This window comes from Sinocyclocheilus rhinocerous, unplaced genomic scaffold (assembly GCF_001515625.1).
Source record: "Sinocyclocheilus rhinocerous isolate Xijiao unplaced genomic scaffold, SAMN03320098_v1.1 scaffold1447, whole genome shotgun sequence".
NCBI lineage: Eukaryota > Metazoa > Chordata > Actinopteri > Cypriniformes > Cyprinidae > Sinocyclocheilus > Sinocyclocheilus rhinocerous.
In genome coordinates, this window is record NW_015661886.1 from 27,889 (window position 1) to 44,677 (window position 16,789).

Genomic DNA, 16,789 nt, shown 5'->3' on the forward strand with positions numbered 1-16,789 from the left:
AACAGCTTTTAAAAAATACTTGCCAAATCCGAAAAATGCAATAATTTTAAACAAAAAAATCATGTTCTATAGTGTCGAAAGCCTTAAGGAAATCAACAAATAATATAAGACTATTATCTAATATGTACTCATTAGTAACAATATTAGATTGATTTTAGACATGGTGGATTATAATATGTCATCCTTGAATAAAGCCAGTCTGTTCTTCATCAATAATGTCATCTAAACCATGTTTCAATCTTTTAGCAAATATATGTGCAAAAATCTTGGCATCATTATTTAAAAGACTAATAGGCCTCCAGTTGTCTAAGTGAAGAGTATATTTTTGTGGTTTTGGAATTGGAGTAATAACCCCTTGTTTTAATGAGTCTGGCAACTCTTCTTTATCGATAGATTCTTTATATACTGCAAAATTTATCCCTGAAGACTTTATAAAATTAATTGAGAAGTCCGTCATTACCTGGAGATCGATTATCTTTTAAATACCCAAAACATTCTTTAATTTCCTCCAGTTTTATTACATTTACATTTACATTTAGTCATTTAGCAGACGCTTTTATCCAAAGCGACTTACAAATGAGGACAATAAAAGCAGTCAAAACTAACAAAAGAGCAACAATATATAAGTGCAAATGACAAGTCTCGGTTAGCCTAGCAAGGTGTATATATATAATATATATATATATATATATATATATTATACACACACACACATATACACACACACACACACACACAAACAAAGAAAAACAAGTAGATAGAATAGAAAAAATAGAAAGCTAGTTTTTGTTTTTTGTTGTTTTGTTTAAATAAAGAAAAAATAAGAAGATAAATAGATAAAGTAGAATTAAAATAGAATAGAAAGTGTTAGAGTTAGAGGGTCAAATAAAGGTGGAACAGATGTGTTTTTAGTCGTTTCTTGAAGATGGTTAAGGACTCAGCTGCTCGGATTGATTTGGGCAGGTCATTCCACCAGGAGGGAACAGTTAATGTAAAAGTCTGTGAAAGTGATTTTGTGCCTCTTTTAGATGGCACAATAATACGCCTTTCACTTGCAGAACGCAAGCTTCTAGAGGGCACATTATTAATTATCTCTGTCTATATGAGGGAATTATCTCTTCATCACAAAAATAATTTGAGATCCTTACTAATAGTTTTTACTTTCCCCAAACCGTTCAGAAATGTATCCAGATCAGAATTAACTGAATTAGAGTTGTAGAGATATTTATAAAATTGAGTGACATATTGGGATATCTCCTTCAGATCCTCCGACACTATATTATTAATTAATCATTTATTTATTGAAGACATTTCTCCATTTCTCTTTTCCAGGTTAAAAAAAGTATTCTTTCCCCCCTGTTCCAACCAAAATTGCCTTGATCTTGTAAAAGCACCTCTTGCTTTCTCTTCGTAAATAGTGTCCAATTCTATTTGTAATGATGACAGATTGAAGAATTCTTGGGAAGTAAAATTTTCTTTACTAGACAGAACCAGTGCGATGCTAACAGATGATCCACATACGAAGTGACGTCATAGTTCCCCCACTCTATTGCTTTACTATGTTTTTTTCACCTCTTTTCTTTATTTGTTCTGTTCCTGCCTTTCTTTATGTTCATAAAAAAGCTATTTAAATGCATCTTTCTCTTTTAACAGTCATTGTCATCTTTTTTTTCTTCTCTTCTCTTCCATATGTTCAGATGACATTGGATGTATTGTTGATACATTATGTGTAATGTATGCAAAGTTGTATTTCATTAATGTCATCTCTGAATTGTTTGCAAAAAAATAATAAAGTAAACGGGGAAAAAAAATACTATGTATTTGTGTATATTTACTGAAGAAGGTGGTGAGTGACCTTGCTAAGCAATTTGACAACATTATAGGAAATATTTTTGGTGCATCAAAAATCGTGCTCATTAAGATTCCAGCAGACATGCTAATCCAGCACAAATTAGTGCATGAAAAGTCACCAGAATGAAGTATTTAAACCTTATAATTAAATACAAAATGGGTGTAAAAATGAAAAAGGTCCACTTAAAAAAAAAAAAAGTTATGGTTGATTGCTCTTCAGCTGGATATCAACACACCCATTAACGTAAACTAGGCCAGAGCGCGTACACGCCTCACGCACCGGATGCCGTGCGTGCGCCCAAAGACAGTTGGACGTAGTGGTGTATTCGAGGTAAAAAATGATATAAATACTGTTCGGTTTCTGGCACAAACCGATAGTTTTGTGTCTTAGGACATCAATGTGTCGTCACGAGCCGCAGGGTTTAATTTGGATTTGTCTGTGCATGTTTTTTTTACTCTCATAGATTTTGTTACCATTGCCATGCATTATACGACTGATAGACTGCAACAGTTGGAGTTAAAAATAATCATATGTGTTCTACTGAAGAAACAAAGTCACCTACATCTTGGATGCCCTGGGGGTAAGCAGATAAACATCAAATTTTCATTTTTGGATGAACTATCCCTTTAATTTGTAAAAGTCATGTCACCCCATACACTAGATGGCGCACTAACGACTGTTCCTCGCGGTGCCTTATGGGTAACATCCGCTGCGCGCTGACCTGCCATTTTGTTGTTGCGATCAGAGCAGGGACGCAGCACACGATATCCTGTAAATGAACAATAATCCTCTCTTATAGCGGGTCAGAAGTAAAGCCGAGGCACGATGCTCTCTGCTGCCCAGTTACTCGATGAGTTGATGGGCCGGGACCGGAACCTGGCTCCGGACGAGAAGCGCTGTAACGTGCGCTGGGATCACGAGACTGTGAGTGCGCTGACCAGCAGATTAATACAGTCACTTACTCACACACACACACAGCTCTGCAGATCACTAAACTAGCTAAAGAACAGATCTAGATGTGTTTGCTTGTACCTTATATAAGCTTAGCTGAGCGGTGTGTTGTGTGCTAGTTAGTCCAGGTTGTTTGGATCCGTTAGCTTAGCACGCTAAGCTCGTGTCTCATTGTTGAACACATGCGCTAAACACGCGACTGCAGGGTCCCGCCCTCCTCTTTATATCTTTATTATGTGCTTTTCTAAGATAGAATAACTTTTATTAGTTTGCAACAAGCGCTGAGTGTCAAACTTTTGCGTGTAACTCGTCCAGCACCGTTTGAGCTACATATGAATGTTCAATTAATGTGACTTGAGGAGACGGATTATATTACTATTCTTTCTGTGGTTTTAAAACTGACAAATCACACTAGAGCTACGCCGAAGGGGGGACCTTATAGATACACATGTGACCCTGAATTTTTTTAAATTGAGATTTATGCATCTGAAAGCTGAATAAACAAGCTTTCCATTGATGTATGGTTTGTTAGGATAGGACGATATTTGGCTGAGATACAACTATTTGAAAATCTGGAATCTGAGTGCAAAAAAATGTAAATATTGAGAAAATCGCCTTTAAAGTTGTCCAAATGAAGTTCTTAGTTTTTATATATTTACAGTAGGACATTTACAAAATATTATAAAATATATAAAATTGCTTTGGAAATGTAATAGGTTACAGATTACAAGTTACCCTAAATGCAATAAGCAGTGTAACTAAAATGTAAAAAGTAATGTAACTGATTGCGATTACTTTTTTTATTACGTTTCTAAAATTATGTTTTCAACTGTTAATCATTTAAAGCTGACAGGGTTGATCTTACAGAACTCAACACTGATGCCAGACTTTCAAAATCCTTCATTGTTTGAATTAAGATTAGGTTACACTTTATTTTGAAAGACCAACTTTAGACATGCTACTAACTATAAGTAACTACATGTCAACTAATTCTCATTAATTTGCAACTACATGTCTACTAATTCTCAGAGTAGACTGTTAGGGTAGGTTTAGGGTTAGTAGAATAAGTTTCTCGTAGTCAGTGTGTTGTATGTTGTGGACCCATCAAAATAAAGTGTTAGAGGATATTAAGCAGACAGTCTACTAATACTCTAATGACTGCTAGTTGACATGTAGTTAAAGTTACTTACTGTTAGAAGAATGTCTAAAGTGGACTATCAAAATAAAGTGTTATTTTGTATTAAAATATAATTTTAAATCTAGTGTAAATGTAGCCTTACATCTATGCGGATCGCTTACACACTACAGCCTCACGTGTGATCCATGTCACTGGGCTTAACCATTGTAAACTAGTGTTTTTCCTTGATTCCTCACCAGAGCCAGTCACCAGCACTTGATTTAAGCACATCAATCACACTGCATGCTTATTGGCCCACTGACGTTGACGAGACCCCTTTATAGAAATTTGGTACCGAAGGACAAATTAGGGCTGCATGATAAATCGCATGCGATTGTCATGCGCATCTTGTCAGTAAAGCCGGTTCTGTGATCAGTAGTAAATCTCCATCATGTGCTTTTCAGATGAAGCATTTACTTCACAGAGCCGTAGTTCACTGACAAGCTACGCAAACAAATCGCAGACGATATCATCGATATTATAAAATTTCAAAATGTAACTTAGTCAGATTTATTGCGCTTCTATTTCATTGCGCTCCGTCTGTTTGACGTGCATCTTTTGCTGTAGTGTGTCAGTACAAAATATCATTTTATTTTCAAACATTCATTTTGCCATTAACTGTAATAATTCAGTGTGATATTTGTTTGCACAAGGAGTCTGACAATTCTTAGTTTTTATATATTTACAGTAGGACATTTACAAAATAACTTCATGGAACATGATCTTTACTTAATATTCTAATGATTTTTGGTATAAAAGAAAAATTTATAATTTTGAGCCAAATGTATTTTTGGCTATGTCTACAAATATACCTGTGCTACTTATGTTTTGTGCTCCAGGGTCACATATAGATACCGAAACATCATGGAGTATGTGGTGGCCTGTTTTGACTTGAGCCATTTGCCCATATTCATGTCGTTTTCACTGTGTGCTGCATGTAAAATGAGTGTTACCTTGGCTTTATTTCTCCAGTTCTTCAGCAATTGCACTGGCTTCCAGTAAAGTATCGAGTTGAATTCAAGATCTTGCTACTTACTTACAAGGCACTTCATAATCTTGCACCCCAATACCTTACTCAACTTCTTCATGTTTACACTCCTTCACGTGCTCTCAGATCCTCATCTTTAATTTCTCTTGTGGTACCTCGGATTCGACTAACTACCATGGGTGCCAGATCTTTTAGCTATGCTGCCCCCCGCCTATGGAACTCACTTCCACCTGATATTCGCAACAGCGATTGCCTGCTGACTTTTAAAACGCATCTTAAGACACATCTTTTTATACAGGTTTTCTTATGTTTTATTGAGTCTTTCCTGCACTTTATCTGTATATGCGGAGTGTTTGTTGTGTGTTTTTTATTGTGTAGTGATTTGTATTTATTTTTATCTTTGCTTGCTTGTGAGGTGACCTTGGGTGTTTTGAAAGGCGACATTAAATAAAATGCATCATTATTATTATTATTTATTTGTAGAAATATGATTCCCAATGCACACAGACTTCCCAGAATACTGAGTGCCCTGTTGGTTACAGTGCTTACTTCCTTTTTAATTATATTTTTATTAAATATTTATTTATTTGTGAAAAATACTTTGTCATCTAAAGTATAAGTATGTTTATTTAACACATTTATTTTTTTTAATTCATTTTCAAATGATTTCAAATTTCTTAAATATTAACTAAAATAAATACAATTATGCCGGCTTTATATCGGCCATTGGCCACCCTGCTGTCCAAGATATCGGCATCGGCTGTCAAAAAAACAATATCGGTCGACCACTAATTCGAGTACTCGTGAGGATTTAACACAAGTGTTCACTCTTTTCTTCAGGTCTGCAAATACTACCTGTGTGGCTTTTGCCCCGCTGAACTCTTCACAAACACACGATCAGACTTGGGTAAGGACAGCTTCTCAAATACATTTGTCTCGTTTTATTCTTGCGATCCACATTGTAATGTATAATTTTTTTCCCAGGTCCTTGTGAAAAAATCCATGATGAAAACTTGAGGAAAATGTAAGTAACTACTCTGTGTTGGGTGAATGTCATGAACACATCCCAAATCAGATGGTAAAAAAAATAAAAAGTTAATTTTGTTTTTTAGAACCATTAATATTAACACAAATATTAATATACATTTTTTTTTTTTAATTCTGACATTCATTAACATGAATTTCCTCACAGTTTTCTATTATATAATGCAAAAAAATCAAATTTTTACTCTAATACCTTGGCAGATTTTTTATTCCCATTGTTCTCAATAGTGATTGTCATTACTGTACAAATATACTATGTTTTATTTAGTTACGTTTACTAGATTTTTAAAAAATTGTTATTAGAATTATACTTCAGGTTGCCATGAACACGTTCTACAGCAAAAAATCTTGTTTCTAAAAATGATCTTATTAAAAAAATGTTCTTTAAGCATAAAACTATTTCAAATTTTACCCCAAAATTATTATTTAGTGTAATTTTACCAGTACATGTTTTAAAATTTGTATCATATGTTAATGTAAAAAACTGTTACACATTGTCTTAGGTATGAGAAGAGCTCCCGCTTTATGAAGGAAGGATATGAGCGAGACTTCCTGCGGTACCTGCAGAGTCTCCTGGCCGAGGTGGAGCGCAGGATTCGGAGGGGCCATGCGCGTTTAGCCCTGTCACAAGCCCAGCAGAACTCTGGAGTAAGTATTTCCATAGCCTTCACCGTCTACATTTTTTATATGACCACATTTTGGAACATATTTATTGCCTGGCTCTTCAGCAAGCCAGCCGGTTAGGACAATCTGTTAAATTCATATGCAGTTTTTATTATAATAATATAGAAAAAGACGTTTGTACACTGTGTCGAGCACAACTCACACCGAACTCTGATTTCCAGGCACCGGGTCCATCTGGGAAGAACGAGGAGAAATCTCAGGTCCTCACCACGAAGATTGAGGAGCTTGTTGTTCAGGTAGGTACTGCCTGTCATAAGCTGAGAAATGAGCACGAATGTGTTCAGAGAGGCATGTAAATGTGTGTTTGTGTGTGCTCAGATTGAGGAGTTGGGCTCGGAGGGCCGTGTTGAGGAGGCGCAGGGCATGATGAAGCTGGTGGAGCAGCTGAAGGAGGAGCGGGAGCAGCTCAGTTCCACTCCTTCAGTGAGTAACACATCCAGGTTTAAGCAGACATGCGGCCTGTTTTTGTATTTAATTGTAAAAGGTACTGACATGATTTCTTGTTTGTCAGACGATTGAGAGCTTTGCAGCTCAGGAGAAGCAGATGGAGGTGTGTGAAGTGTGTGGCGCTTTCCTCATAGTTGGTGACGCTCAGTCCAGAGTGGATGATCATCTAATGGGCAAGCAGCATATGGGATATGCCAAAATCAAAGCCACGGTCGAGGAGCTGAAGGTGAGGTGACGGTCAACCTTTTGATTTAGGGTCCGTTTCTTCCAGTTCTATATTTTACAATATAGTTATTTTTGAAAAATTCAACAAAAACATAGGACTCATTTTGTAAGAAAAACACATTCTTAATGTTAGATAATTTGGTAATGCATGGTTTTGAATTAACTTGATTGGCACAAATCAAAAATTTGGTTATGTTTACACCATGATTTTCTGTTTGGTCCCACAGGAAAAGCTGCGTCGGCGCTCAGAGGATCCGGAGAAGGATGAGCGAGGCAAGAAAGAGAAGGAGGACCGGGAGCGTGAAAGGGAGGAGCGTGAGAAGAAACGCAAAGAGGAGGAGGAGAGAGAGAAAGAGCGAGAAAAGGAGAGGGAGCGAGAGCGGGAGAAGGAGAGGGAACGTGAGCGGGAGAGGGACAGGGATCGGGAGAGGGAACGGGACAGGGACAGGCGCAGGAGGAGTCACTCCAACAGCAGACACTCCAGCCGCGCGTCAGACCGCCGCAGGAGCCGCTCGAGAGACAGGAAGAGGTCCAGGAGTAAGGAACGTGACCGGAAGCGCAGCAGGTACGCAACTCTCACAGCTCCTAGACGCACAAGCTGAGCTGAAAATGTGCAAAACAATATATATATATATTTTTTGTTTTCAAAATATATTTGTTTGATATGCTATTGTAGTATTTATTTATATTTCAAATTGGCTTTTATTTTTCAGTTTTCATTTTTATTTTAAAGTCTGGGTTTTTTTGTTTTTGTCATTTTTGTTTTTGGGGGGTTTTCAAATATTTCTATTTTTTTTTTATTTCAGTTTTAGTCATTTTAGTGACTAGTTCGACTTTCTTTTTTCAGTGGAAAGGCAATGCTTATAATTTTCTAGATTTTTTCCATCTTGTATTTATTTCCGTTTCATTTTAGTTAACGAAAACTGTTTTTAATAAAAATTGGCTTTTATTTTTCAGTTTTCATTTTTATTTTAAAGTCTGTTTTTTTTTGTTTTTGTCATTTTTGTTTTTGGGGGGTTTTCAAATATTTCTATTTTTTTTATTTATTTCAGTTTTAGTCATTTTAGTGACTAGTTCGACTTTCTTTTTTCAGTGGAAAAGGCAATGCTTATAATTTTCTAGATTTTTTTCCATCTTGTATTTATTTCCGTTTCATTTTAGTTAACGAAAACTGTTTTTAATAATTTGATTTATTTAACAATACTGGTTCAACACACTTTACTGTCACCTGTTGTGGCAGTTGTGATTTCTGTAACTTGTACTGATGGACGAAATATTACACGTCAACAGGAGCCGTGACCGAGAGAGGAGGCGCAGCCGCGAGCGCTCGGACAGGAAGCGACATTCTCGCAGCAGGGAGAGGAGGAGGTCCCGCAGCTCTGAGCGCAAGAGCCACCGGCACCGCAGTCGCAGCAGAGACAGAGAAAAGGACAGAGGAGACAGAGACAAGGACAAATCCTCTAGGGACAAAGGTGTGCCGTTTAATTAGTTTAATTTTGTTGCAAAGTTTTTGATCAGAGCATTGAGTCTTTGTTGACTTTTAAACAGCACTTAGGGTGGTTTTGTTTTTGTTTGTCATTTTGTTTTTGGATTTTGTTTTTTTGTATGTTTTGGTTTTGTTTGATTTGTTGTTGTTGTTTTTTAATGTTGTGTGATTTTGTTTCGTTTTTCAAAACGACAATATTGACTTATTTTGACATTTGATTAGAGCGGTTTAATGGAAGAAGTAAAATAAAGAACCATTTAAGGTTTAATTTTTCTGTAGTTGCACATGCATTTTTTTTTTCTTCGCTTTTCATAAATGTAATTTTTAGCTCAAACATCTCTTGTTTGTATCATTTTGTTTTGGGGTTGTATTTTTTGTTTGTTTTATTTTGTTTTATTTTTTTGTTAGTTTTGTTTGATTTATGGTATTTTTTTATGTTTGTTGTATCTGTTTTTTGTTAGTTTTTTTTGTCAAAAAGAGGAAGCATTTTGACTTATTTTAGCCAGTTAGAGAGATTTAATGGAAGTAAAATAAAGAACCTTTTGAAGAGTTCATTTTTCTGTAGCTCCATGTGTATTTTTTTTTTATTTTTTGACGTGCAGAATTCCCTCATCGTTACATTAGAAGTTTCGAAAGGTTTTATTGCAAGAGTTTGAACTGACTTGCGAAACTAAATCAAATATGCCTAATCTAACTCTATATTTCTGAATCACCCAGATAGCCATGTCCATTTATTGTTTATCTCACAGAGCACAAGGACTCCTCAGATGAGAAAAGGAGCAGCAGAAAGGGCTCGGTTGAAAAGTCTAATGAGCTCTCCAAGCCCGAGTCCATGGAGGCGGAGCCTCCCAAAGCGGAAGTGAACGGCACCGCGCAAGAGCTACATTCTGAAGGTGACACACAGTCCAATTAAAACTGATCTGATAGGACCTCAGATCAGCCCCAGGTAAGTGCACCGTCCCGTTCGGCCCGGGTCTCTCCCCTCTCCCCTTCCCCCCTTTTTCTTTCAGTTCTGTCTGTGATTTTTCTTCCTGTTTTTTAATAGTGCATCGTAAGTATGCACTGAAGATGGGGACTAGGCTGATGAAACGGAAGAAAGTAGAAAGAAACAAACCCAGAGGGAAAGGCCAGTGTAGTCCTGAAAAACATGCTTGGAGGTACCTCGTTTTGTATCGGTCATACATCTGTCTCTTTAGACAAGTTCTCTTCCAAATTTTTATTTTTTTTTCCTAACTCTGCCTTTACTACCTCAACCTGTTAACTCTATGCTCGCAGTAAGATTAAACTAGTTGACTGAACTTTGTTTTTCACATATGAAATGATTGTGTGCTCATATGCATGTACATGCATAAGCACACAGCATTTTACCATCTGATGTCTATAAGGTGTTAAGAGGTCCAAAGAGTTCATTCAGCTGTAATGAATACATATGTATTTTTTTTGTTGGAGTTACATGGATATGTTGCACTTTTTAATACCGTCTGTTCTTAAAGTTGAGATCTGATAGCTTTGGGATGATGGAAGTGTAGGGTTAATGAATTATTGCAGCTGACTTCCACACCTCACACAGCGTTGGTGTTGTGAGCGACCCCCCCCCCATGAAAAGCCAATTTAAAAATCAAGGATACTGTCAATCTGTGCAGGTATTCACCAAAGGTACTCCTTTCACTACCCACATCCATTTGAATGCTGTTGCCTGTGAACGTGTCTCAGAGCTTGATGTTTATTTACCCAATCTCTTTTCTCCCAGTTTTAAATGTTCTCAGTTTTGCTTTCTGTTGGTTTCAAGTGCCAATGGTTTACTCTACGCCGTAACGGGTGGATGTCAGGTTTACAGATGAGCCCAATTGATATCCCACAGTAACCTATCAAACCAGATCAAGCTCAAAACAGTTCTTTCTCCTTGTTTGTGTCGCTTATTTTAATTTTGCCTGTTCGGTAACCAGTTATAGGTTTGAATTAGGGCTGGGTGATATAGCTAAACAAACGTACATCAGTTCATCTTATTGATAGGGATGTAACGATTCACTCAACTCACGATTCGATTCACGGTTTTGATTTCACGATTCGATTCACAATTTTTTTTTACAAAATGAGATATAAGACAAATTTTCAATTAAATGTCTTATATTATTGCTTGGACAAAATGCTGCACATTTCTTTGTGAAATTGAAATATAACACTATAATAGTATACTAATATAGCACTTGCATATTATTGCTCTTTTGTTGGTTTTGATTGCTTCTATTGTCCTCATTTGTTAGTCGCGTTGGATAAAAGCGTCTGCTAAATAACTAAGTTTAAATTGAATGTAAATGTAAACTAAATAGAAATTTTAAAACAAGCCCCTAATCAAATAAATAAGTAACACAACATAAAATAAATCTCTTCATATAAACAAACTAAGGCTTTGTCTGTGCTCTTTCCATTTAAAATTAGAGGCAACCAACACATATTAACTTTAATATGCAATATACAGAGGCAAGATAAAAAGAAAAAATACCATCTAAACTTTTCTAAAGACAGTAAGTTCCCCTCAGACATACATTCATATAAACTCCTACCCCTAATTGAATCGCGATATGTTTAGCATCTCAACTGATTTGAATCGTCACATATTTGAATCGATTGTCAACCGGCTCGCGGTTAATCGTTACATACCTACTTATTGATGAAATTGAATGTATTTATTAGCTCTCAAATGGGCTTAAAGGTTGATATAAAGTTTTTTTTTTTTTCTATGATAAGAGTAGCCACCATTTCACTATCATAGCCTGTTCAAAATGGCTACAAAATTCAAAACGAAAGTTGTAAAACAGTGGGAATTAAAAGAATATATATATATATATATATATATATATCTTGTGTATGCACAAGGGCTGTCAAGTGATTATTCATTTTTTTTAATCTAATTAAATGCATGACATATTAATCACACGTCAGTTTGGCTTTTTAATTTTTTTAATTTTAAGATGAATTAAAACCATTAAATAGACATCACAATCTTTTGCGAAATTAAGCAGAACTTTTTTCCGTAAATATTCACACCAAATGAATGCATTATTGTCAGCCCTAATATGCACTAATATAACAATACATAGGAATAAACGTTAATATTTACTTATGTTGAATCACAGTTTTGAATTGGTTCAAACTGTGTACATTTTTTATGCAATTTTGCTATCTATCACTGCTGATTCTATCAGGGATATTGGATATATCGCTCAGCCCTAGTGAGAATTAGCTTGTGTTTTAATGCAGGTGTGTCTTTTTGAAGTAAACTTTTACTTACTTTCTCTCTCGTGTTTTGTCTAAATTCGCTACTTGTGTTGTCCTTAAAGTAGCAGTGCATGCTTTCAGAGCAAGATCAGCCACCTACAGTGTCACAGTCTGGCCGTATAGAAGAGGGATATCAATTCTTTTAAATATTTCATGGTTTTATTTGTGTGCTTGCCTTCAATCATTTTTACTTGCAGCCGAGCAGTTACTATCGCTGCCGCTGCTGTTTAAAAAATATAAATCTCAAGATGAAACATTTGAAAACTGATAAAGAGTGTAGAACAAAGATGATGATGATAAAAGTGATCCAATGTATTTCTTGCTTAATTGTGGTTTGATAGTTTTTAAAAAGCTGTGTAAATGAGACTGTTAATCTGGTGTAATGTTTTTGCTTGTGCTGTAAATGTGTCTGGCTTCACGCACTAATGGAGTTTCTCTGACCATTTGTGTACATCAGGGGGAGTTTGAACAGCTGCGAGAGGAAGACCTGAAGACCTCCATCCGACAACTCTCCTCCGCTGCTTTAAAACAAGGTGAACCACAGATGTAGTGGCCTATATGATAAAGATGTAAATGTAAAACGGTCCCTTTTTCTGCATTTCCACAGGACCCTTCGTGTTTTTTCAATTATGTTTGTTTGGTTTTCTTTGGTCTCACTGCTATGAGCTGGCGTAGATGCACATGCAGGTCCACCATTATTTCTGTCAGTATGCATTCAGAATGAATCAAATACTTGTGGCATGTTTGCTCTGTACAGTCCGCTCTCACTTGGCACGTTAGAAATATTGACGATTGGTTCTGCCCGGTATTTTGACTGGAAGCCTTAAAGGTCTCTCAACTGCTTTGGTTTTCCCCTCTGTATGCTAAATCCCAAATCTTTACACGGTTTTAGTTTAGAGAAGTGTTTTCATTTTGTTCCAGTTTTTAAAAAACCTGTATTTGTCCTGAATAAAAATGAAGCAAAAAATGCTGTCGTGTTGTTTTTCAAAGCGCTATGGGAGCATGCAAAAGATGGCAGAACTGTGAGCTGACCTGCTCGCTTCAGATACCAGAAAGTTTTTCCTTGTTAAACTCGTTTAACGCCAAAGCAATTTTGCTGCTGTTAGTACATCAGAGGTCAAAAAAACTTGATCAAATCTGACAGTGACAAAATATTTAGTAGTATGTCCAGGATTGTGTTTATTCTACACTTTTATTGTATTTTATCAGTTTAAATGTGTCTCAATGTATGCAAATTCATGATTTCCTGGAAAGGCATGTCGGTTCACTTAGATGGCCGTCTTGGTGACTAATTTTTTGAAGATGGATTTTCTTGAAAGGAAATGGCTGCCGTCTCCTAAACTGTCAAGTGTTTGCTAAATAACAAAATTTAATGTGAATGTAAATAACAAAACTAAATTTAAATTTTAAAACAAGCCCCAAATCAAATCCATAAGTAACAAATAAAATAAATCTCTTCATATTAACAAAATAAGGCTTTGTCAGTGCTCTTTCCATGTACAATTAGAGGCATCCACTGCATTTTCGATTTGAATCGTCACATATTTGAATCGATTTTCAACCGGCTCGCGGTTAATCGTTACATCCCTAATCGAGACTGATTGAATACAAACCTGCAGACTCGTTACCTTCGTGTACCAGGGTAAACTGGATACTGTTTGTTAAACATGCATCTTAACACTTCTCGTGACGCACAACACATTTCCTCTGATTGAGGTACCTGAGAATTTAAAAGAATCCCCTTGGTTTATCAAATTAGCCCGTTTGAATTAAATTTGAACGGTAAAGTACCTTTTTATTCAGCTTCGAGTTTACAGGGATGGTAAGCCAGTAAATCTACATAAAATTTGACAATAGCATGGTAAAACTTCGTTTCTTTATTTATTTTTTTTCGTGTTGAATAGATAAAATCGAATTTTTGAGCGCAAGCAGAGATATTTCTATAACTCAAAGCGCCCCCTTGAGGAGGAAACATGTAGTGCAGTTATAGTCATGTGTTATTTGTGATCACTGCCACTAGATGGAGACACATCTCTGAATGAAATCGTGAATGAAAAAACAGACGTGCATGCAGAACGAGCAAATATTATGACATATTTTACATAGTTGAGTCCTTTCACACCCAGTGCAAGGGAAATCCTCTGCCTCCCTTCCCTTTTCCTTACACTTCAGATCAGATCAGCTCACATTTACAGTGAGGGAACTGCTGCCATACAGGCTGTATGTATCATAAAGCATATCCGTGTGTATGTATATTAATGATTGAGTAATCAAATACGTCAGGCAATAAGTAACGATATGCAATGTATGCAGTTATTTAATGTATGGAAATTAACTGAAGACCATCTTGTCCACCTCATTTATAAAACAGAAGTAGAACGAATGCCTGTTTAATTTCTAATGTAGTTTTGTAAATTGTGTCTTTTAATTAAATGCAGCGATTTACATAAGAAGGGTTTTTGTTTTCGTAAAGTTTACATACTTTCTGCTCGTAAATCTCGAATAAGGTCCAGTGTTTTCTTTCAGCAACGCAGGGTCTAAAATGTCTTAATATCGATAGATATTTATATATATATATATATATAAACATATCTTGGTATCGATTCGCGCCTCTGTTGTCACTGCTGTGACGTAGTTTGCGCTCATGAATATGAATTAGTTAAAGCCGACGATTCCTCGTGCGTCCAATCACATACCCTAATTAATATTCATGAGCTAAACATATGCCATAGTAGGATTGACTTCCGGCTAGAGTTCCCAGACGCCCTCTTTACGTCAGTATAGTCGCGTTTAACTTTTCAAACGGGACCCAAACACACACACACGGGACAGGGGACACTCAACGGAATCAGTGAGCGTGTCGCTGGGACAGTTTATCGCTATCGTTTACGATATCGGATTATCATTCGTTTTAATCCGTAAGGACATGTCTAATTAAAGAGGACTTGTTCAAACCGGACTGGATAACATTATTTAATAGCGAAGTAGATAAGTTTTTTTTTCTTTTTCTTAAACGTCGCAGTGGATGATAGTTATGAAAGGACTGACATGGAGAGGCAGGATGACTGAAGATATTTAGCGTTTAAAGTTTCTGTGTCACTTACACGCGCAACATGAGTTGCACTGAAGCGAGTTATTTTGACAGCGGAGCACACAGACTGTGATAAAGCTGCTAAACTTGACATTTGAAATTGAATAATTATACTCTTCCACGTGCTAAAATGATCTCGGAGGAAAGAAGCAGTCACGTCTCTAAACAAGCTCTGGGCTTTCCTGTCGGGTTCTTGATCCGCTCGCCCAAGAGACGCCTGGCAGTGCTGGGCAGAAAGACCAGCAATGGATCTCTGCAGTGAGTTATTCATACACTTATGCATGCCATCTGTTTACTTTGAACACACTTGTGACACAAATGAAGAAAGAAGTGACCCCTGAAAGCATTTGAGGACTTAAACGCACTTAAACAAGGATGACAGTGATGGCATTAGATAGCAGAATAAGTGTCAGTTTTTATTTTAAATAACATACAAGCAAAGCATTCGCCAAAAAGACATTTGCTAGAATGTAATTATGCAAGATATAGTGTACATAATGCACTTTCTCATGTCGGTAGCCTGATAAAATGTTGCTCTAATCATGCAATAAAAATACATAGTCTAAAAAATACTGTGCATTTGAGAATTGGTGCTAAATTGCTTTGCTCAATTCTCTAATAATAGAACTGTCTTGGCAAGTGTGAAGAAGGGGCAGACCTTTCTTTCTTTCTTTCTTTCTTTCGCAAATATCCTGGCCATCTTTTCGTATAAAAATATAAGGTAACACTTTACAATAACGTTCATAGTTAACATTAGTTCACTACTTTAATTAACATGAACTAAGAATGAACAATGCTTCTACAGCATTTATTAAAATTAATATTAATTTTAACATTTACTAATGCATTAAAATCTAAAGTTGTGTTTGTTACCATTAGTTAATGCACTGTGAACAATGAACAACTGTATTTTTATTAACTAACATTAACAAAGATGAATAAATACTCTAATAAATGTATTGCTCATTGTTTGTTCATGTTAGTTAATACATTAAGCAATGTTAACAAATGACACCTTATTGTAAAGTTGACCAAATATATATATATATATATATATGTGTGTGTGTGTGTGTGTGTGTGTGTGTGTGTAACAACTTGGTAGTAATATTAAATTATTTACATATTGATTTATTATTGTTACTATTATTATCATATTAGCTCATCTTACATGAAGAAAAACTCACATAAAAGTATGCCTCAGTGAAATAATAGGCTAAAATTATTTTATATAATTGTAATATTTAATATTTATTTTTTCGTAATTGTATATTTATACACATTTTATACAGTAAAATTGTCTTTTTATAGTTTTTATCGTACAGTTTTGATTTCTTTGTCACAAATGCAAGATTAAAGCAAAAGTAATTCTGTATTATAATTATTTGAAAAGATGTTTAATCGTTTTTTTTTTTTTTTTTGCTGGATGAAAAAGAAGGTTTAAATTCACATGCATCTTAGCTATAGACAGTATATGAAAAGAGTAGTAAGAGTAGTCCTATTACACTCATTCTCTCATTGTATCTAAAGCAGACTGAGTGCAGATGCTCACATCAGCCACATCAGCA

General features: G+C 35.8%; 2 protein-coding genes across 2 annotated transcripts in view; both read left to right on the plus strand.

The window, feature by feature from the left end:
* Nucleotides 1-2,564: 2,564 nt before the first annotated feature.
* On the plus strand, nt 2,565-13,057 carry LOC107726809 (luc7-like protein 3). Its single transcript, XM_016536505.1, has 11 exons — nt 2,565-2,776; nt 5,809-5,875; nt 5,953-5,992; nt 6,516-6,660; nt 6,858-6,932; nt 7,015-7,119; nt 7,208-7,369; nt 7,596-7,933; nt 8,659-8,840; nt 9,604-9,800; nt 12,591-13,057. The coding sequence occupies exons 1-10, from the start codon at nt 2,678-2,680 to the stop codon at nt 9,765-9,767; spliced, it is 1,377 nt and encodes a 458-aa protein (XP_016391991.1). The 5' UTR covers nt 2,565-2,677; the 3' UTR covers nt 9,768-9,800; nt 12,591-13,057.
* A 1,825-nt stretch (nt 13,058-14,882) lies between these two features.
* LOC107726800 (ras-associating and dilute domain-containing protein-like) overlaps nt 14,883-16,789 on the plus strand; it is a 37,183-nt gene continuing 35,276 nt past the window's right edge. The window contains exon 1 of the mRNA XM_016536498.1: nt 14,883-15,482. Within this exon, the coding sequence (XP_016391984.1) occupies nt 15,355-15,482 (128 nt within the window). The 5' untranslated portion in view covers nt 14,883-15,354. The remainder of the gene's footprint in view (nt 15,483-16,789) is intronic.